Source organism: Tauraco erythrolophus, chromosome 6, assembly GCF_009769465.1.
Source record: "Tauraco erythrolophus isolate bTauEry1 chromosome 6, bTauEry1.pri, whole genome shotgun sequence".
In the NCBI taxonomy this organism is placed as follows: Eukaryota; Metazoa; Chordata; class Aves; order Musophagiformes; family Musophagidae; genus Tauraco; species Tauraco erythrolophus.
In genome coordinates this window covers 4,079,119-4,102,495 of record NC_141470.1, presented here as the reverse complement: position 1 = coordinate 4,102,495, position 23,377 = coordinate 4,079,119, and the positions used below count along the sequence as shown (strand labels likewise).

The 23,377-nt window shown below is 39.9% G+C and overlaps 1 protein-coding gene across 1 annotated transcript in view; it reads right to left on the bottom strand.

Annotated features, from left to right (window-relative positions):
• EXT2 (exostosin glycosyltransferase 2) overlaps positions 1–23,377 on the bottom strand; it is an 81,608-nt gene that overhangs the window by 21,376 nt on the left and 36,855 nt on the right. Inside the window, exons 8-9 of the mRNA XM_086612882.1 lie at positions 21,274–21,405; positions 9,124–9,313 (exon numbers count right to left, since the gene is read on the bottom strand). Coding sequence (XP_086469008.1) covers positions 9,124–9,313; positions 21,274–21,405 — 322 coding nt within the window. The remainder of the gene's footprint in view (positions 1–9,123; positions 9,314–21,273; positions 21,406–23,377) is intronic.

Below are 23,377 nucleotides of genomic sequence, written 5' to 3'. Positions count from 1 at the left end.
TAACGGAAGAAAAATAATAAGAAGGGTATGAAAAATGAAGGTGTAATCTAATTATAAATCAGCATCTCAGATGTCAGCTAATCCTGCTAAATCCACGTGATTTACTCAGGTTTTGGAAAGTCTCTCAAAACAACCAATTCTCAAAACGAGGTATGTTACTGTAAAATATCTGTGCTTTGAGAAACATGACACAAACTTTCTGAATTTGGACTTAAAGGACAGCAGGCTCCACTCAGATCCAAGTATTCCAAACTAGCCATGCTGCAGGAACACTAAAAGAAATATATAGTCAATAAAAAGAAAGACAACAGCTACTTCAGAAGCCGAAGTTTTAGAATCCATCAGGAAGGTTAAAACTGTCTATATTTATTTCAAAAGACCACAAAAAGGAGAGTATTTGTACTTTTCTTTTTTATGCAAAGGAGGAAGGTGGCTTGACGAGAAGTCAGAGGCAGGGTCTGCCACTTCTGCAGTACCACGCTCCGAATTTTTTGGATACTGCTTGGAAAGTTATGAGAAATCCCAGCACCAGCAAAACATATATGGGGGAAATTTTCAGTTTAGTAGACCTTATCACAACACATGCTTTACTCTTAGAGTAAGAAGGCACTGCATCACTTAACAGAGTATGACAAAGATAAAATGATCAAGACAAGAAGACAGATGAAAAAAATGCATGTTTGGACTAGAAATTACTCTTCTTTTAAAACCAGTGAGGACTTTCTGTGATATAGCAGAAGACTGGGGTAAAATAGGAAAATAAAGCTCTCTGGAGTGTATAAAAGTCTATGCACATACAGAGTCTGGAGAGAATAACAGGCACCTCCTATTGCACATCGTACTGAAATAATTAACTGTTTAATTAATTAACACTCACACTTGCTCCTTGGCAACAAGACTCAGGGTGTTCTTGGAGCTTTGTGCTATTTAGGACTATTAATGCACTGATAGCAGGAGCTGCCCACAGAAACCAGCATGTGGTCTTCAAAACACGGAATCAGCATTTTTCCCAACTTTTCCAAAAGCAGCTTCCACTTCTACTCGGCTAACAATCCCTACCAACCACATACGTGGATGCATTTCTGCCCAGCCCACAATCCCACCACGAAGTCCTGTAAGTCCACATCTCCCAGCAAATTTTTCAAGCATGATTTCAAGACTATTTCCACAAAGTGCAGGATCGAAACAGCGCCGAAATTACATTCCCATTTAAAACATTCATATACAGAAGAGCAGCAAAAAAAAAAAACCAAACCCATCCTCTAAATATGCATTTCTCAGCTACGACTCCCAGTGAATTACATGGAAGACATAAGGAAGAATAACATAAAGGAACAACTTCTCACACCAAAAAAAACCCTTTCTCTTTCCCCATCTCCTTAGGCTTGTCATCAGATGTCTGTAACAAAAATGTAAGCAACATAAGTCTGCAAAATGCTTGTATATAAAAATGAATTCTTAGTCTGAAATCCAGTTTCTCAGCTTTAAATAAAAGAGGGATCATTAAAAATAATAGTGAGTAATATTTCTATGGAGTGTATTATCTCCTTTCAAAGAGAAATGGCACCATCATGTTGCTGAATAGCATCCATCACTCTCTGTACCCTTGCTTCTGAGAAACTGGGAAGTTAACAGTGTCTGAAGGGGTCCTGTAGCAGCAGATCACACGATCATGGAATGGTCTGGGTTGGAAGGGACCTCAAAGATCATCTAGTTCCAACCCCCCTGCCATGGGCAGGGACACCCTCCACTACACCAGGTTGCTCAAAGCCTCATCCAACCTGGCCTTGAACACTTCCAGGGATGGGGCAGCCACAATTTCTCTGGGCAACCTGTGCCAGTGCCTCACCACCCTCAATGGAAAAAATTTCTTCCTTAAATCTAGTCTAAATCTCCCCTCTTTCAGTTTAAAGCCATTGCCCCTTGTCCTATCACTACATACCCTTGGAAAAAGTCCCTCTCCAGCCTTCCTGTAGGCCCCCTTTAAGTACTGGAAGGCTGCTATGAGATCACCCCGGAGTCTTGTCTTCTCCAGGCTGAACGGCCCCGACTCTCTCAGCCTGTCTCCATAGCAGAGGTGCTCCACCCCTTGGATCATCTTCGTGACCTCCTCTGGACCCACTCCAGCAGCTCCATGTCCTTCTTGTGCTGGGGACCCCAGAGCTGAACACAGTATTCCAGGGGGGGCTCTCAGGAGAGCAGAGCAGAGGGGCAGAATCCCCTCCCTGACCTGCTGCCCATGCTGCTCTGGATGCAGCCCAGGACACAGTTGGCTTTCTGGGCTGCCAGCGCACGGTGCCGGCTCATGTTGAGCTTCTCATCCACCAGCACCCCAAGTCCATTCCTTCAATAACACCGACTAAAAAAGCCTGTCCAGGCATTTCAACTGCTTTGACTTAGAACTATCTGCCCAAAACAGGTGTCATCTACTCACACTACAATTTTTATACTGGTTTACAGTAATGCACAGAATTCCTCTTATATATAAAAAAAATAAAATACTAGTTTCCAGGATTTTATTTAGAGCCCAGTTTTATTAAGCTGGGTTTGTTAAGCTGAATTTCTAGACCTTCTTGGGAAATAAAATTGCAAAATGTTTGTAAGATGATTCATGGAAGACTAAAACAGTCCTCAATTAGTTCTCTAGCTAATCAAGGAAAATGGCATTAAAACCATCATGAAGAAGCCAAATTAAGTCAAAACCTAAAGAGAAGTTCAAGAAACATTCCTACCAGTGCCAACTATTAAAGGCACAGTGTGCAAAATACCTGCCACTGAAGATTTTTTGATGTTTTTTTTAAGTTAACACTTTCTTAAGATTCAGTAATCCAAAAGATTCCTTATCCCCAGTGGTTTACATCAATGTTGTCCATTAATTGTATCAAACTGAAATACAAAGATGGTTGTTGCAGTAACACCCATAAGCCTTACAGTCTCTATATTATTCCTATATTATTCCAGGTTTATTGCCAATAAAACTACACAGCAAGTACACATTCTTCAAAATACACTTTCCTTTTTAATAAAACTAAACCTAAAAAAGAATCAAGCTACTACACACGAATCGTTGCATATTTACTAACAGTAATGCATTTAATACATTTTTATACCATTTATGTGGTAGACAACATGGCTTCTTCAATTGTCTGAAACAAACGTGATGAAACATCGGTGAAAATTTCTATCACAGACTGTTTTCTTGAATTTCAGAACTAGGAATTTAGACAAATACAAATGAAAGGGCAAAAGTATTTGGTGGATGGCGAAAATAAAAAAAAACCATCCTGTCTATGCAAATATTCCCAGAAGCAGACACTTGGACCACAATGTTTATTTTAATGGATGCAGAGTGAGTGAGGAAAAGAAGCATATTTTTTCCTGGAACATTTCAAAGCTTTTAATCTTTATATTAATATTGTACATGCAGTCATGGGCCTGCTGACAGTACCTTCTAGGCAGAGAGGCTTCTTGCATACCCTGTATGGCTGGGAATATATGCAAAACTCAGCCAAAGACACAGAGTAGAGATCACATCCTCTAAATCCAGAGAGCACTTAAAATCAGCAAAATGATTCTATGAAGCTTTGGGGTTCCAGATTAAAACCATCAACGAACGTGAGTATCTTCTCTCTGCTATTTCAAATATCAGATCCAACGTTTTTACCATCACAACCTCTCTGAAAACTCAAAAATGTTTGCACAAGCCATCTGCGTTGCTCATTCATTCATCTCCTGCAGTTGTACTTTTTTCTTAAGACACTGCTCATATTTTGAGTTGAAAAACCAAAAAAATTAGACCCTTGGTTTCCAGTCTCACCCAAACACAGTGTTCCTACTTTGGTGCACGGATTTAGCAAGGACCTCAAAATACACTATAAAACTTCTGCCCCTTTACACATGGGATATCTCCCAAAGTATGGGAAGGCAGTGAGTCCAATTAAGCAAAATAAAAGCCAAAGCACAGGACCTTCTTGAATCTCTTCCTTGCCCTGAAGCTGAATTACTGAGTGATGGAGAAGACTTCACCTCTGTGTACCCCAGTTTCTAAAGCAGTAAAATGGGAATAACCGGTTCATCTACTGGTTATATAGCCAGGATACATACATATTTTTGAATGTTTTGAAGGTATTCAGATTAAATAAAACTCATAAAAAGCAGTTTACTTGATTATTTCTATTTTAATACATTTATATTTTAATTTCAAAGCAGACGATTTATAGACATAGAAACTGGGGCACAGGAAGAAATGAGTTGCTCCCGTCCAGCAGGCAGTACTTGTGTCTAGGCAGTGTCCCAGCAACACAAACCATCTGCCCAAGAAAAACAACTGGAACACTGGGAGTCTTTAGGGCTCATTAATCTTTGTTTATTTCTCAAGGACCTTCTGAGACAGCCTACATATCCTTTGCCCTGTTCAGGTACCAGTATGGCAAAACAACCCCATGTACCAGTACAAGTTGGGGACTGAGCTGTTGGGGAGCAGCACAGGGGAAAGGGACGTGGGGGTCCTGGTGGACAGCAGGATGGCCATGAGCCAGCAATGTGCCCTTGTGGCCAAGAAGGCCAATGGCATCCTGGCGTGTATTAGAAGGGGTGTGGTGAGTAGGTCGAGAGAGGTTCTCCTCCCCCTCTACTCTGCCCTGGCGAGGCCACATCTGGAATATTGTGTCCAGTTCCGGGCCCCTCAGTTCAAGAAGGACAAGGAACTGCTGGAGAGAGTCCAGCGCAGGGCCACAAAGATGATGAAGGGTGTGGAGCATCTCCCTTATGAGGAAAGGCTGAGGGAGCTGGGTCTCTTTAGCTTGGAGAAGAGGAGACTGAGGACCTCATTAATGTTTATAAATATGGAAAGGGTGACTGCCATGAGGACGGAGCCAGGCTCTTCTCACTGGCATCCAATGATAGGACAAGGGGAAATGGATATACGCTGGAACATAGGAGGTTCTGCTTAAACATGAGGAAGAACTTCTTCCCAGTAAGGGTACCAGAACACTGGAACAGGCTGTCCAGAGAGGTTGTGGAGTCTCCTTCTCTGGAGGTGTTCCAAACCCGCCTGGATGCATTCTTGTGTGATCTGATCTAGGTGGTCCTGCTCTGGCAGGGGGACTGGACTAGATGATCCTTTGAGGTCCCTTCCAACCCCTGACATTCTGTGATTCTGTGTGATTCTGTGAAAACAAGTAGGAACTCAGAGCAGACGGGTGACTAAAGCTCATCTAAACTTGTACAAGTCACCTTGTGTGTCCTTCATACTCAGTGGAGGAAAAAAGGTACTTCTGGGAGGATGATTTAGTTCACTCTCAAATAAACACCGAACGCAGGCAAGACGGAGGTGCTTGTTTCTTTTGCCTGATTCTAAGGGAAACACAGAGTGATGACCTCAGACTTGCACACGTAGCTCCCAAATATTCTAAGTTATGAGAGTGGTCCTTGCAAAAAGGAAAAAACAGTCTTTAAATTGCTACCGATTTCTAGCCCAAATCACATAGCTACTTTTTTTCCAACTTTATACTTTTGTATGTTATTTGGGTGAAAGTTTTCCAGCCAGGTGTTCAATTACCATGACAAACATATCTTTTCACTCAAACTTTACTAAACGCTGAGGACAAGCAAAACGGGTTTTTATCTTACAGAATGCACAGGGGTGCAGCATCTTAAATTTTGCACAATATTTAGACTAGAATAGAACGTGTCATTTTTATTGCTTTCCTCTTAAGTCCTGAGTTTGCTGATTACATAAAGGCATTATTACAAGGATGTATGTAAGCACTCATTAAAAAACAAACCAAACAACCAACCCTTCAACCCAAAAACCAACATTCATTTTAGAATCTGCAGGTACTCCAAAACTTTCCATTCCTAGGGACAGATTCCCACTCCTTCCAATACACATTGCTTTGGTAACAATGACATTTTTGGTTGTAATATTTTTCTGCTGTTGAGAGAGGAAAGAAAGGAGCAGCCACGTGACATATTTGTGCGGCACTATGCCAACTGCATCTCAGGAGACCTCAATCCACTTCTCAATTTACCTTATGCAATCCCTAAGGAAGACAACTCGGACGGCCTTCGCTCAGCCTTCCCGCTTACACATGCAAAACAAAACAAACATGCCAAGGATTCACAGAATCACAGAATGTCAGGGATTGGAAGGGATCTCAAAGGATCATCTGGTCCAATCCCCCTGCGGGAGCAGGACCACCTAGATCAGATCCCACAAGAACGTGTCCAGGAGGGTTTGGAACATCTCCAGAGAAGGAGACTCCACAACCTCTCTGGGTTACAACTCTGTAGTCAAAATCTTGGCTTTTTGGAAGCCGAGATTTGTTTCCGTACCAAAACGTGTCCCTTACATGGAAACAGCCAGGAAATACAACACTGGATGCTCTAAGGGGGTTAAGCACCTCAGCTTTACTATAACCAATTAAAAGTGAATAGCCATAAAAGTGCAGATACTACTGTAGGGTAATAAACCAGAGTTTATCAGTGACAGTGGTGCACATTACAAACTTCAAACTCATTCCTTGCTCTAATCCATCAGAAACTTCCTGGCTTTAACAGGCTATAAACAGTAGAAGCTTTGAAGTCCAAGGATTAGGATCACTAATAGACAGACCGAACAAGAGACTGGCTGAAGAGCCAACTGGAATGCCCTGCATGGATCTGGAATAAAACAAATTAATTTAATCAAACTGACCTCTCTCTAGCCATAAGCCAAGAGATTACAATGGTTAGGAACAGCAATAAAGGGACAAGAGACACTAGAAACAAATAGTTATTTGCTTCCATGCAACTGCCTATGCTTTCAACTGTGCTCTCAAATCCACAATTTGAAGCTCTACAGGAAAAAGGTTTGTGTTGTTTTTTTTTTTTTTGGAAACTAGTTTGTGACTTAGTGGTAATCGAGGCAGAAAAAAAAAATTAAACGCACTTTAATTTTCAAGGCTTTCTAAACACAAGATTAATAGAATGATTTAACAAAAAAGATCATTGAAATGATTTATTTGCTTCGACCCTCCTGTATCTCAGACTTACTCAGGGGAAATGTGGAAACAATCCATTTGGGTTAAATCCACCTGCATTCAATGCTCATTTAACCAAACATTAATACTAAGTGTTTTTGCTTGCAGAAAAAACTAACTTCTTACTGCAAAAATTCCAGTTATCATCAAGTCACACGCAATACTTCTCACTCTAAAGGACTGCAAAACACTTAATAAACCATTAAACTCGAGGTGCTTGGCACAGCACTATTGCAGAACGCTTTTTAAAGCAAACAATAAAGCTACTCTGCTTTAAACTGGAGCAAGTTGCCAAAAGGGCAAATGAGCCAAGGGAATGGGAGCAGCAGCTTGGCTTTGAGAAGCTGTTAGAAGATGGTAAATTGAGACGAGTGGTCAGGGATTAATTTTTTTATTGTATCTTGCCACTATGCAGAGTAGCTGACTTCGAAGAGTGGAAAACTGCAGCAGTTGAAGCCTCTGAAAAGAGAATTACAAAGCAAGGAGTCCTAACAACACGCTTCATTTGCTAATGAAGACAGAAGAATCCACTACATTCCGTGCCACCGAGTATAGTGTGTTTTTGAACACATATTCCTAAAATGCAACATTTCCCCTCCCATAAAATCACTACATTTTCACAAGAGAATGAGAGATTGATATGTACAGCATACAGGAAACAATAGATATATTGTATATATAATGTTTCTATATCTATGCTACTACATCTACAGTATTTAATCAAGAATGAGAAGAGGAGGCTTTAATTGCCCTCAACGATGCTCAGGATTTTAGTACTAGTGTCCAGAACTTGGAAGAGGCTCATCCAAGGAAGCAATAAGCATGGAAATAAAATGAACAGCATTGGAGCAGCTGTCTGGCACTGCAGAGGATTACCATGGGCCAAGTCGAGCTGCCTTCCTTTACAGTGTCTCCCAGTTCTCCCATTTCCTCCACGGTGATTTCACAATGGAATTCACCAATGTCAGGACCTAGGCTTCCAGCTGAGGACCTGGGAGAAGAGTAAGAGCAGCACGGTCTCACGAGGCAGGCAGCCCAGGGCTGGGAAAAAAAGGGAGCTGGTGGGAGACAGAGCAGCCATGGCCCGTGCAGCTGTGTTACATGGAAGGAGACACAGAAATATGGGATTAGGATCTTGGGTTTGAAAACGTAGGCAGCAAGCTGGGAGGACTGGGCAGCCTGAGAGTGAGGGGATACAGTGTGGCAGCATGCCAGGCCAGCAGACACCCATGCCAGCCAAGCACACCTCAGCTACTGAAAATTAAACAAATTAATTCAGAGGTTTACAGCACTGAGTTCACACTGGACTCATTAATATACTTTTGAAACCAAATCATCTTTCAAAAATCTACACATTTAAACCACTTGAGAAAAGGTCTGTGAATGTGCCCTCGTTTTACAATAACAATGAATTTAAAAATTTAAAATATCTCACAGACTTCACCAGATTCATTCATAAGGACTATAAAAAGCAACATAGTATCATATGTGTTGGAAACAGAAACATTTAAATAAAGGCACATATGTCTGGTCTTACTGGGCTAGCTGGAGCATTTTCACAAGATATTCCAGTGGTGTGGGAATTTCTTTTCAGACACTCAAAATGTCCCAAGTTTTCATTTCACCAGTCAAAATATTGACTTATTTTATAGCTCCAAGCATTCAAACTGCTTTGAACCACATTTGCCCTAGAAAATAGTCTAGCAGAAGTAGTATTCTCTGTGATGAGAGAGTGTCTACAGAGAAATAAAACCAAGCAGTAACAAATCAAAGATGGGTCTCTTCTTACCACTCCCCCCAAAAAAGTTAAGGCCAGAAATGCTTCTGTAATTATTGCCTCTGTTACCTCTGATTCAGCCATTAGCAGCACTACCACTGGTAGGTTTTCTTCTTTGAATCTACTTTGGCTTTTCTTATTTCACTTTTAAAAACATTGCACAAAAAAAAAAATAAAATCAAAATTTGGTATTTTGAAAGTAACTATGAAATTCTTTTTGAAGACATATTAATGAGGTAGAAGAGAGGTCATTCTGGAACAGGTGCAAGCAGGTATGCTACCCCAGTTTCACCCTCTTCCACCACACCTACCATGGGGTCTTACCTTCTGGTGGATTCTTATTCTGGTTGTTCCAGACAACTAATAATTTGGACAGACTAGGCACTTTAGACACCTCCGTGATGACTCGGAAAAGGCTCTCCACCCGGTCATAGGTCAGAACTATAGCTGTGAAACCTTGGGACTGAGGTGGGATCAGTGGAAGGAAGAGAGGGTTGCTCACACTGCTCCATTTCTGCGAAGGAAAACAAGAAAACAGGAAAACAATTTGATTAACACGGATTATCACAGTAGGGAGTCATTATTACAGTAGGAGGAGGACCTAACCATCAGATTTGGAATTTGCTCAGATCAGGCAGGTTGACTCTCCAATTCTGGCAAAAGTGGACTTCAGCAATTTCTCAAAACCTTTATTCCAATGTCTGTCTTGATTCAGTTTTCATTTTTGCCTGGCTGTAACATTACAAACAAGACGGATTTTTGGTAAAAAATAAAGTGGAAGAGGCAGACAGATCTGTGGAGAAAGAAAACGACGGCGAATTTTGAACCCAGCTAGCATGACTCAATTCTCATTTATTATTCACTATTTCAAGACATTTACATTTCTAATCAGAACTCAATAAACAAAGAAAAACTTAATCAGCCCTATAATTTCAGAAATGAAAAAGAGTTAACAACAAAACCAAAGCAGCAAAAACATACACCTGGCATAAAATGTGTACCCAAGGCAAAAGGCAAAAGCAGGTACTCAGAGGAACAACGTACCAGCTTCCACAAAACTCTGTTCAATGGTGAAAAAAACCCACCTATGACATTTTAAAAAAAGAAGAACAACAGAAAAACCAACCAGCATGAGATGCAAAGATGAATTTCACACAGTTATCTACTCCTCAGGAATTTTAACTAGGGCATTCCTTTTAATATTTTAAAGGTCTTACTTGAATACCCTGCCAGCATAAGGAAGCCAGCCCAGCTGGCACGAGACAAGACAAACAACTAAATTCTCCCTGGATGTGCCAACCAACGTGGGGGAGGAAGCAGCAAAGGGACCATTCGACAGGAATGAAAGCGTCGGCATTTCAGTCTCAACTTTTCCATTCCAGCTGACGTTCCAAGCAGGGGTTGGACGGAGAAGCAAAGGGAAAAACAAGACCTTTTGGGATGAGGTGAAAAGGGGAGTTGGGAAAGCAGAAACCGAGTGATGCTGTTTTGCAGGGAAGTCTTGAATCCCAGCCTGTAAAAACTGTGAGCACTCAGAAGAGGTTAGTAACTGCCAGCAGTTTACAGAAATAGGGAGAGAATCTCTCACACCATAAGCCTGCTTGTATCAGGAGGAAAGCAAGTTTTACAGACTCAGAGTTATCAGCTCATATTTGCAGGAAATAAACTTGGTAATTTTCCGTTTCCTTATTTAATCTTTGGGTTTCTTTATACACCCAACAATCACCCTCCTCATGCCTCGTGGTTAGACACCTATAACTGGAATAACTTCAAGGACGAAGAGAACAGAGAGCCTGTTTACTAGAAGAGATCGTAACATTTTGACCGTTTTGACAAAGGAGGAAAAATAAAAAGATATGAATACGATTTCCTTCTGTCGTGGTTTAACCCAGCCAGCAACTAAATGCCACGCAGCTGCTCGCTCACCCTCCCACATTCCTTGGGGAACAGGGAAGAGAATGAAAGGGGAGAAGGGAAGGAGATCCATGGGTTGAGATAAAAACAATTAAAAATTAATACTATTATATTTAATAATAATAACAATAATAACAACAATAATAATAATAATAATAATTACATATCTCTCTCTCCAACCTCCCATGGCAGGGGGGTTGGAACTAGGTGATCTTTGAGGTCCCTTCCAACCCAAACCACTCCATGATTCTACGATATCTATGTATAATGATAATAATACATATGAACAAGTGATGCACACTGTAATTGCTCACCACCCAGTGACAAACGCCTGTCCCATCCCGGCAAGCGATCCCGAAACAGGTAAGTCCCAAAAAGAGATCGAGACAGAACTCCGAGAGATCGAGAAGAGACCAAGATAATCCCCCGAAAGAGAGAGAGAATGATATTCCAACTTCCCAGTCAACCCTCATCTATATACTGGGCATGACATTGCATCATATGGAATACTCCATGGGCTAGTTTGGTCTTCAATCCTCAGTTCAAATTCAAATCCTACAGGGAACTGTGGGCCCTTTGTCCCAGTCATGCTCCCCGAAGCCTGTCGTGCTCCTGCACACTAGCAAAACACGGGAAGCTGAAAAATCCTTGACATCTCAGCACCAGCTATAAACTTCAGTGCACTATCAACATTCTTCTCATAGCAAATCCCACACTAAATCCAAAACACAGAGCCCTTCCAGTTACTAAAAAGAAAAACTAACTCTGTCCTAGAAGAAACCAGGACACCTTCTACGAACACATCAACACTGAGGGGAGGATAAATATGTGAGGTGAAAAAGAGACACTTGAAGTTAAGCACAGCATTGGCACACTGTTTTATCCAGGACGGGCTAAGGGTATGTTCCAGGCAAGCATCTGTCAGCAGGAGTAATACCCTTTAGCAGACTTATCACAGAATCTTAGAACGGTTTGGGTTGGAAGGGACCTCACAGACCATCCAGTTCCAACCCCCCTGCCATGGGCAGCGACACCCTCCACTACACCAGGTTGCCCAAAGCCTCATCCAACCTGGCCTTGATCACTTCCAGGGATGGGGCAGCCACAGCTTCTCTGGGCAACCTGTGCCAGTGCCTCACCACCCTCATTGTAAAAAATTCCTTCCTTAGATCCAATCTAAATCTCCCCTCTCTCAGTTTAAATCCATTGCCCCGTGTCTTAGCACTACACGCCTTTGTAAAAAGTCCCTCTCCAGCTTTCCTGTAGCCCCTTCAGGTACTGGCAGGCTGCTATAAGATCACCCTGGAGCCTTCTCCTCTCTAGGCTGAACAGCCCCAACTCTCTCAGCCTGTCTTCACAGGAGAAAGGACTTCATAGGACTTCCTGAAATACTTGCAAACACGGACTAGTCTTCAGCTACACGTACTTTATCAAGTCTGGTACAAGTAGCATTCAACCAGCTGTTTGTGAGGTTCTGAATGGAAACCATGAAGTTCTGGTTTTTACCCAACAGGAGTAATAGGATAACTCAGAGACAGTAACAGCTAATATGGAACCTCGGTTCATAGAAGGAACTGGGATAGCAGAGAACTTACAATCAGTAATCCAGAAAATACGTATCCAGTATTTAGCAACCGGTTACGCGCAGAGACAAATCTGCTTTCAGATTATTAGGTTTTCTAAAATTAACGCTTTTACACGTACTTCTGCTAATTTTACAAGACGACTGGTGGCAGATGGGGACAGCCCTCTGATTTTGCTCCAGCTTCAGTAATTCCTACTGGTGGCAGAGAGAGACAGCCCTCTGATTTTGCTCCAGCTTCAGTAATTCCTACAGCAAATCCCAATCTAAACGTTAACCAGAGCATAATCCATCTCATTAAAGCTTTACAGACTCATTTCCACACAACCCCCACCCCAAGACCGCTATTACCCAAATGACCCTTGTAATGTTGAGCAGCTTCTTAAAACAACTTTCAAAAACCTCTTTTCATTAATACTCGAAGCAGAAGTTTAACATCCTACCCAGGAGAGTGCCAAGAAAACCTTAAGTTTCTGCCCTACAAGAAGAAATAACCGGTCGAGTAATCTATGGACAATGCTGTATTTACTACTTACGGGTGAGTATCACCACTTAAATTAATAATTCCCACTTGAAGTTTATCCAGCAATTTTCTTCTCTCTGGCCACAGCATTTCCTAACAAATTACTTGCTATAATATCCTTGGAAAATGATTATTCCTTTTCTGTCATCCGAGACTATTTTAGGTACTTACAGAAAAAAATACAGATGCACGTGTGTGAGCACATACATATGTGCCTAAAATATTATCACGCTTTCTCTTAAAAACCTAAAGTTTTAGGTACATTCCTTAAATTCTGACTTGCACTACTTTCAGAATGGCATGAAAATACTCCCCTGCTGGTTGTAACACAGGAAAAAATAAGGCAACTTTTGAGGTGTTTTTGCTCATGCATCTACTAAAAGACGATGGAGGGAGGGAAAAGCCTGTAGACACTCACTAATGGATGGGAGAACCAAGTCTCTCATTTGAGAAAAACATTTCAAAAAGGCAATTAAGCATCTCTCAAGTGCCATTAAGAGCCAACCCCCTGCTGCCTGCCTGAAGAGTGTGTCTACAGTCTGAGACCTATTGACCCCACTTTCTGCAGGAAATCGGGCAAATTCAAGCCTCCATAATTTGCTAAAGTCTTCCAGATTTCTGCTTGGGAAAAGCAAACCATACAGGCAATTAATTCGACAGCAGCCTAATTAAATCTCCATTATGGCAGCAAAGCATGAAATGGATAATGACACAGGGATGGGTTCTCCCAGTCATCGCTCAAGAAACCAAGTGGTGAAGGAACATTTGCTCCAGCCTCATCTTTATTAACGTTGTTGACAGAAATTCACAGGAACTTTCACTCTCAGAGAGAAGAGCAAACAGCAACAGTGGATTGATCATCCCTCACCTTTTTTTGACAGTGGGCTGACACTCAGCTCTGGGTAAGACAACCCTTCATTCTTGCCCTCCCAGCTGATATTATTAGAGGAGCCAGGATAATTAATCTAAGATTAAGAGGTTGTTTGCTATGAATCATTTTTATGGGCAGAAAGTATCAAGTTCAAATGCCAGTTTGCTAAGAGTAATCTCATGTCACTTAAGTCTCACAGTCTCAGTTGTCTGGCAGCTCTTTACACTTCACAAGAAAATCCAAAGTAGTGGGACCTGAATGGGGTCAGTAGTGGGACAGCGAGAACTTAGGAATAGCCTGAAGCTAGGGAGAGAGAGGAGAGTTCAGGAACAGGTATGTATACAGGGAAGGAAAAAAATAAGGCACCTTCCTTTACTATAGATACATCAAATGTTGCTCTTGGTCACTAAAAAAAACTCGATTCTATTTTAGGGAAAATCAATACATTAAGGACAAGGTATCAAGGGATGTGAATTCTCATTATGTGGAACACATAAGGCTGGACTCCATGTGGAGTCTTCAGGTTCAAGTTAGCAGAGAAATTTTAAACAGAGCGTTCTTAGCAGGATACAGAAGTGAGAGAGATGGGAGCTTCAGGACGTCAGGGAACACAACCAGACTGAGGACTGGCCCATATTTACAAATGCTACAGACCCTCGAAGGTATTGGCAAAATACCAGATGCAACTAAGACTGGGTCCTACTCTAAAACTTCCTATTTGGGTGTACACTGAGTACCACTGAAGGAGACTTGAAGACAGACACAGTGAACACGTTACAAACCACATCACAGAATGGTCTCTAGGAAAAAAAGGCTGTGTAGGATGTCCCATATTATAGAAGAAAGTCGAGTACTTCCCAGCCATCATTTAGTGGGAAAACTCAGCAACAGCACTTTGGAAGAATAAAATTTCACTGCTGCCATGAACAAGACAGTGGGTTTTCTTCCCTGTGTGTTTTATTCTCAACAACCAGACTCTGTAAGGCTTTTCAGCTGGGTTGTCCTGAATATCAATCTAACCTCAATGTGGTTTCAATTATGAATTACCAGACCAAAAAAAAAAAAAAAAAAAAAAAGCCTTGATTTATTCTATTTTGCTCCGGTTATTCATGATAAGTTTCTATTGAATACTTTGAGAAAGTATTTCATCAAGCTTCCCATTCTCAAGTGGTCATAGGGCAAAAGCGAAGGAATTAACCCTCTCCACTTCTCCAGAGCCAACCACAGCACTCCCACTCTGCAGAATCACAAGCCAAGTTGCAGTGGCCACCCTTTCGTGTTTTGATGGAGACTAAACCCTCCTCAGAAACATTTTAGCCACAAGACAGACAGGGGTTTCTACCTATTTCTTTTTGAATGACGAAATCTGACACTGCCATGAATCACGAATTTTGACTGCCAAAATACATCACGTAACTACAACACTAAGTTATTCAGCATATTTTTTTTGTTTAGCTGCTTAAATTTCATCAGCTGTCTGAGCCCTTCTGACGGAATCTATTGGCTGAACATTCTTTGATACAAAAACTCAGCTTCGGGCTCATGTCTTTGATTTCTTAATTTCAATAATGTGTCAAAGGAATAGATTTGCAGTAAGAACAGGAGAATTACCACGAACTGACAGTTGCCATAATATTTATGGTTTTTGGAATCCCTCCATCGATTTTATTGCCATTCTTTTGTAATAATCATAATCATAATATAAGAATATTATAACATTATAACCTTAATAAGAATATTCAAATGATTTGAAAGAGAACTAGTAAAAGGATTCATGGTGTTCTGCGTTTATTTTGTTTTTTCTTCCCCTGGTATAAGTCAATGTAGTGGCTCCTGACCCCCCAAAAAACAGGTTATGACATAATCTGAATTGGAAAAACGCTCCCAAAGCCAGAAAAGACAGGGAGTACTGAAAAGATGACTTGTGGAATCCAAAGCAACAAAGTCTCATTATTTTTATGATTTTTTTAAAGTTAATGACTCTCATTACATAAAATAAAGGTGCACAGTATGAAGTCCCAGGAGGCACCATACAGTGCAACAAACAAGGTAAGAACAACAATGATGAGACCCTCGCCTTTGGCCAGAAAAATTGTAGAGTTTCTTTGGGTGCATCTCAAAACCAGCTTTGCTAAAAACATGTCTTGTTTAGGTGTCTACTTGTATGTTGTATGTTTAGGTGTCTACTTCTAAGCTAAAGACAAAGCAAAAAGCTCTTAGAGAAAACAAAACCCAACAGAATTAAATAATTAGGTGTAGTCTTCAGAACTAAAATGTCATTCGAGTGAAATATATCAATCCAGTTTCTGATTCTGTCAACCAAATAAAAAAATATGCTGTTCATGCCTCAAAGGATGTAATTCAAAATGGTAATAAACCTACACAGTAGATACTAGCCATGTAACATAGGATAACTGTGAGGTTATCACTGTGTAAGAGAAGAATCCTTATCTCTGGGCAGTCAGGTTAAATAACCAACTGTTAAATCATGTTTCACCTCCCCCCCAAAAGAAAAATAATCAATATTTATAGCTGAATACATGTGGTATACTCAACTTGTCCATAGTATCAACGCTGGAAAAACATATCAATAAACTGAAATTTATTTAGTGTACGAAAGAATATTTAACATGGTAAATAAAGCAAAATTTCACCCAGTTGATTCAAACCATCACACAAGGTAGCTGGAAATACAGCAGGACAGAAACTAATATTGTTCAATGGAAAAAAAATACCAGATGTGCATTGTCCAGAAAATTGCTAGCTTGTTCTCATTTACAAGTAAATAAAAAAGTGTATGTTAATATTTGCTTAATTCTTTGAAGCTGAGGAATGGTATTAGAACGGAAGTACAATTGTAACAGTGGCTTTATCTGGAAACTGAGGGTTGTAAAATACTAGTGGAGGAGCTTAGAAATAGTTGAATTGTTTAACAAGTGTCAACTGCCTGGTAGTTGGCAGAAGACCACAAAGTATTCTGTAAATGAACATCCTACTCAGGCTTTGCTAAACGAATGGCACTTTTTGCACCAAGTTCATTCGGTTATTTTAGTTTAAAACAAATGATGGTGCTGCTTTCTGCCTCACTGGGAGGAATGAAATCTGGTATGTTTATTGTTCGGCATAGTGATATTCTCAAGTGATTATTAAACTATGGTCTGTATCATCCAAGGTCAAAGCTCAAAAGCAGCCTCTGACAAAAAAAAAAAAACCCACACAACTCTAGTGTTTTATAGGTCTACATTATAAACAGGCTCCAAAATTTCAACAAAAGCAACTAAAGAAATCTGGAAAAATCCTGTCTTACTCATTTTTCAGATACTCATATGTCAGCAAGGCATGAGGCGAAGTAAGAGCAGAATTTAAATAATCTACAAAGAAGCACAAGTGAGAAAGTAATTTACCTCTATTAGAGCGTAACAAAGTACTTAATCGAAGATAAGAGAGCACATCTGAAACCCAGGTCATCAGTTCTAATCCATCCCAAACTGGTAACCATCAGAATGCAAACTGTAGCAGCAGTTTATTTTGTGGCTTACTTGGACGTAACGGATTACTCCTGTCTAACGGATAATGGCTGGGCCAAGAAATACAAAAGGCATTAAACTCCTGTGCTTGCAGCAGAAGACTAAGATATAAAGGACTCAAGTGGTCCAGGAATGAATTTCAGGCCCCAAAAACATCGTTTGCCCCTTTTCAATTAAAAAGAGGAAATGTCCTCTAGTGTCTTTTTATTGAAAGTACTATCCCATGACACATCATTAGTACGTTGTATGCTACTAGTCTTCCACTTCCTCAACAGGATAGCAGACAAGTAAGAAAATAATCCACTTTATATTTATATATTTTTTTCTTTAGAAAAGGCCAACAGTCTTCAGGTAACTCACATAAAACCGCTTGGATCATTTCTTTAATGGAATGTACTAAGTATGGAATTAACTGCACATGCATTTATCTTCTGTGTACCTTCTACTCCCTCCTGCTGGAAAAACACCCTCTTGCACTGCCGCTGTATCCACGCTGTGGTGAAGATACTCAGGCAACAGTCTCATTAATATTTTGAGCCAATATAAGCCAAATTAATGCCAAAAAAAGCAGCCTTCCAGCCACCCGGTCCCTCCCTTGCCCCCTACGCCTTTTTTTTTTTCTCCCCCCTTTTGCTGGGTAAGTTTCACGTGAAGAAAATGATTTCAGAAAATTCTTCACCACAAGTGAATTAGAAAATTCAAAAAGAAAGGTAGCACGCAGAGGGGGAAATCATCACCCAACTGCCTCTTTTGGCAACAGTACCTGCTTGTAGTGGTTTAAAACGTTCGGGAAACTACAGACTCCACACAAGGTGGGCTGGTGTTTCTTTCTTGAGACTTGAGAAATAGCTGGGGAACAGAAAAAAAAAGCCTATCCATATGCAGATCTAGCCAGGAGCACGCTTCACTGGTTTTAAATGTGTGAATATCACTCCTGCTGCCTGCCCAAGATAACAGCCATCCCCTCCGATACGGGAACAGGAGCGTATAGAACAGCATCGCATTTAATCCTCACCGACCACAACGTCCCAAGGCAAAACCAAGCAGAGCTGGAGGAACTGGGTGCTGAGCTGAGTTTGAAGGCAGAAGACACATGGCAAGTTCTGGAGGTGCAGTTTTGGCCAGTAACAGAATTTATGACACCCAGTTACTCGCACATTTCGTTGTGGTATTAATGTTAACTCACAGGTGCTTCATTTCTACTTATATCCCGAAATCATCATCTTTAAATGCTTCAGTCTTGGAGTTTATTTAGAGAAGAATACAGCAATTTTCTTGTAAATAAGGAATGCATTCAAGTCATCTTTAGTTATTTTATCTTCTTATCAGAGTTAGAGGGTACAGTTTCCATCTTACCTCGAATGTACACATGTACTTGTTTTGCAACTATAATGTTTCATCCAGGCTTACTAGAAATTGCAACAGAGCTATGAGTGGACATCAGGCAGGAGCTTAGATGAGAAACACTCAGGCTCAAGTGGACCATTATTCCCCTGACAAGCAGACACCAACTATGGAATTCTGACTAGTGCAATTATCAAACCACCCCCCCAGAAAAAAAAAACACAAAAAACCACTTACTATTAAACTTACTTACTTATTAAATTTACTAGCAGATACTGTATAAATTGTCACCTTCTAAATTGTCTGACAGCTGAGTCCTGAAAAATATGCTCACTTACAGACCACGACTGTAACATGCTCGCGCCTCAGAGATAAAATATATTCACAGAAGAAAAATAAAAACCTCAAAGACAAATTGGAGAAGGCTCCAGTTATTTGCTTTGAATGAAAGAACAAAGGTCAAAATTAGCTGGCTTAAAAAAAAAAAAAAAAAGAAAAGGAAAGAAAAAAGAGCCTCTTGGAAGGAAATGTTCGTGCATGCTCAGAGCAGCTATCAAAATCCCCAGTTAAAGATATCACGGGATCGTGTACTGCTGTTGTACAAATTTAATCGCTCTTGAACAATTCCCAGTCTGAATTCTGTTTTCTTTAACTGACCCTCGGAGAAAGGGTCACAAGCACTCTGTGTTGCTGGCTAGTTCGGAGCTTACACAACCCATAAAGGAACTTTTAATGATGTTTCTGCCTCGTATTGGAGCAAGAAATGAATTCGTGCGCATATTCCATAAACTCGGATAATAAACAGCAAGTCCTTTCAACTGAGACATGAAACCACCAAGAAACTGAGGCATGATATGAAGTGTTAACTCCAATGCCCTGGACAAATTCCAACCTTCTAATTTTTTTTCTTTGCAATTGCACATCCCTACAACATTCCCACCTCCTCCGTGGACTGCCCCGGCACCGTACTGCTGTCACGTGTTCCTTCACAGTTTTGGAGTTCTGGTCTGTATGTGGCCACCTCTGTGGTCATAAACCTTCTGCTTGAGAACCTCTCAGTTGAATGACTAACAGAAATATTTTTTCCAAGTATTATGTTTAGCCACTTAAATTTCATCAGCTGTCTGAGCCCTTCTGATGGAATCTATTGGCTGAACATTCCTTGATACAAAAACTCAGCTTTGGGCTCATGTCTTCAACTTCTTAATTTCAATAACGTGTCAAAGGAATAGATTTGCAGCAAGAAGAGGACCAATTGCCAAGAACTGACAGTTGCCATAATATTTAAGCTTTTTGGAATCCCTCCATTGATTTTATTGCATTATTTTGTAGTAGTAATAATAATAATAATATAAGAATATTATAACATCATAACCTTAATAAGAATATTCAAGTGATTTGAAACAGAACTAGTAAAAGGATTCACTCTGCTTGTTACTCAGAGTAGGATTAGCTTTCCTTCTAATAATCTATTAATTTGCTTCTTCCCTTAATCTATTCTGTTAGACACAAACCCATCCCTTAGCTTCCCCAGAAATGGATGGGTTTCCAGTATAGGAGAGAACCCAGGAGAAGACGTTTTTGCATCCCTTTTAAAGACTGAGCAATTCTAAAGTATTTTTCTTCATTTTACTAGGTGTTTCAAGGTGCTTGTTCTGCTAGCATCATCTAAAGGTGTTAAGATGTTCTGATGCCCTTCTTGTGGAGTACCTACTTCTTGTGCAGCTCCATTTCTTCCTTAAGGATTGACAAGTGCCACGTTTGCTCTCCAGGCAATGACAACAGTAGATGACTCGTGCCTTTGGCTAAGCAACGGAAAATTATCTGAAACCCAGCAAAGAGCTTCTAACTCTTTGTCAGCAACTGTTCTCACTCTATCAGCCTGAAGAGTTTAAAGCAAAACACGCCCAGCTTTCAGGGAAACTCTCTCTAAACCATCATAAAGTGAGACAGTTAACAAGTTTGGTTTTATTAGTAAAATAAAACTATTTTTTTTTTATATTTTGACACAGGGGAAAGTAACTGATTATGAGTGAAAATCATCCACAGGCTTTTATATAGTAAAAAATCAGAACCAGCTGCTTGGTGCAGAAGGTTAATTAATACTCCGGTGTTTCTTCTTAACAGAGGTGGGTTCAACTGGTGAAACTTTTTTTTTTAAGGAAAAAAAACCCATAACACAGCAAAACTTTGATCATCAGTTTCTGCATAAGAGAAATTATGTAGAAATAACACAGAGAAATTGTAGGCATAAGAATAATTAGCTATTTCATCAGAATTACATGAAAGAGCCTTGCAGATCGTTTAAGATCTTCAGTATTTCCACCAACTATTTCCACTGCAGTTATTCATTTTCAAGAGCACTAAACTCACACTAAATTCAGCAGAAATAAAGAAGTAAGTGTGTGTGTGTATTGCATGCATGAAAAATAAATAAATATATAAACAAGCAAGCAATTTAGTGTGTTCAATAGCAAAAGCTAAAAGTTTGCATTTCACTGCCAGGACATAAAATGAACTGTTAGTTATTTTGCCAGTTGTCATAAAATTTATATTAGCTTCATCTGTGCAAGTTACCAACACAACACACACACACACACAAACACACACACATAGAATTATTACCAAGTTTCATAGCACATACCTTTTATACGAGGGGAAAAAACACAAACCCACAATTTGTTTTATGAGTGAATCAAACGGATTTACTTACCACAGCTGGGGGATCATTCCATTCTTCATAAGAAATGGCAGCATATGGGTAAATTCTGTCATTGATAATCTGAAGAGTAGCAAGAGCAATTGCTTTCATCGACCGAAAATACGCTTCCCAGAACCACCTTGCCTGTAAAGAGAATAAAGATCACTTTCACACTGCACTGATCCAGTGCTTAATAATCAATTTTGGCTTGCCATGCACAATCTGTTCCATGCAGTCGACAAGTCAGGTGGAAATTAAATTAGGAGGCGTGTTTATTGTAGCTAGGATACTTCCATAAAGCCTGAAGGCTTCAAACTCAACCCCATCCCCCCAAAAAACACGATTTACAGTCAATAAAAAGAAGCAGCTGCATTACTTTGCAAGTGATTAAATAGAATGACAATACTTGAAGAAATTGGTTACTTTCACACTTCTGTCATGTTTTCCTCTTGAAAAATGTCAAAAGCAGTTTGATCATAGAAGAAATTGCTGTTATACTCAGTTTTTCCAAGAAGAAATCCACAGTGCAGCTAAACAGCCAAATAAAAGCATGCAGCCTAAAAGGTGGAACATAAAAGTCACCTTTTAACATCAATATTAAAGACAGCTCATCAGCTAGAGAATTCCAGTACTCATGAACCCTACCAACCTAAAACCTTCCCAAGTCTTCAAAAAAAAAAAAAAATTATACAAGTAAATATTAAGATTTTACATAAAAGCACATACACATGCCAATTTGTTACGATTGTTCATCCAGGCTAATTTACAACACAGGCAGTGTAAAACTGCAGAAATGAAGTATGTGATTTTCTTATACACAGGTGAACTAAAATTCATATATAAAATTGACATATTTCAAGCTAAGATCCTGTATGGCAAGTTTCAATCTTGTCCCAGTTCCTACATAAGACAGAAACACTGGAAGAAAAGCAGGGCTTTGGAAATGAAAATGCTGACCTGTCTGATTCTCTGTTAGACACAAACATACTTTTTAAATGCCCAGAAACATCAAATGATCCTGTAGGACTCCATCCAACGCAGAAGGAAACACACTTTGCCAATAAATGTAGTCCAAGTGTTTTGGCCCAAGAGATGTGAATCTTTTCAACCCAATTTTTCTTCAGCAAAGTCCAGCACCTTGAAGGGTCCAGAAGGTAATTTAATTTACAGTCTCCCTATGGTTCAGTATCAACTTCAAGAGTGTGTGTTTGCACCTAGGTTGTAGAACAATTAAAACAAAAGACTTTTTTTTTTTTGATAATTGGAAGCTTAAGAAGCTTTCAGAGCCAGAATACAACAGCTGAAGACACCACAGAAATTTGGGCAAGTGCTATTTTACTCTTGCTATGGATTCCTTAAATAGCAAAAAGGCTCTACAGACAGGCTGGATTTAATCCCATGCTATGAGAATATTAAATAAAATTATTTAGAATATTAAGTTACTGAAGGAATACTAAGCTTTTGGAGGTATAGGCTTTAAGATGAACCAAGAATAACTCTCATTTAGCTGTTGTTAACAAGTTGCCAGCGTCTCACTCTGCAGGTCATTATTTTTTAACAGAAGACAGAGTGATTCCTACGTGTACACTAAACACCAGTGTAGAGGAAAGATTACAAGAAGGAAAAATGCAAATTTGCAAGAAAACTTGCATGTATTCATGCACATGCCTACCCTCTACCTTGCTCCGAGTATAAGCTATGAGATTGAGAACTAAAGTGCTGTTGCTGAAACACTGGCCCTAAAACTCTGCTCTGTGTGTAGTTTGTAAAACAGGATCTTCAGAGTAGTTCTGTTAAAAAATCTAAGATGAAAAAAAAAATCCACGTTACAATTAAAAAAGCAAACTAGAAAAGAGTGGGGCATTACTTTTATTGTGAGAAAACATTAACAACCATACTACTTCTAAGTATTTCGAAATTTTATTAAGGAGACTGATGAGTATGTCCAAAAATTACACTTCTCTGGAGCTTGTCATCCAGAGAGAGTGCAAAGCAATTTCACTCGAGAACAGAATCACTTCCCTCTCCTTACTTCTCTCCCTGGTAGGATTTAATTGCTGGGTAAAAGGCCAATTATCTAGAACATAGAACAAAATGAGTATTAAGTCCAACTGTA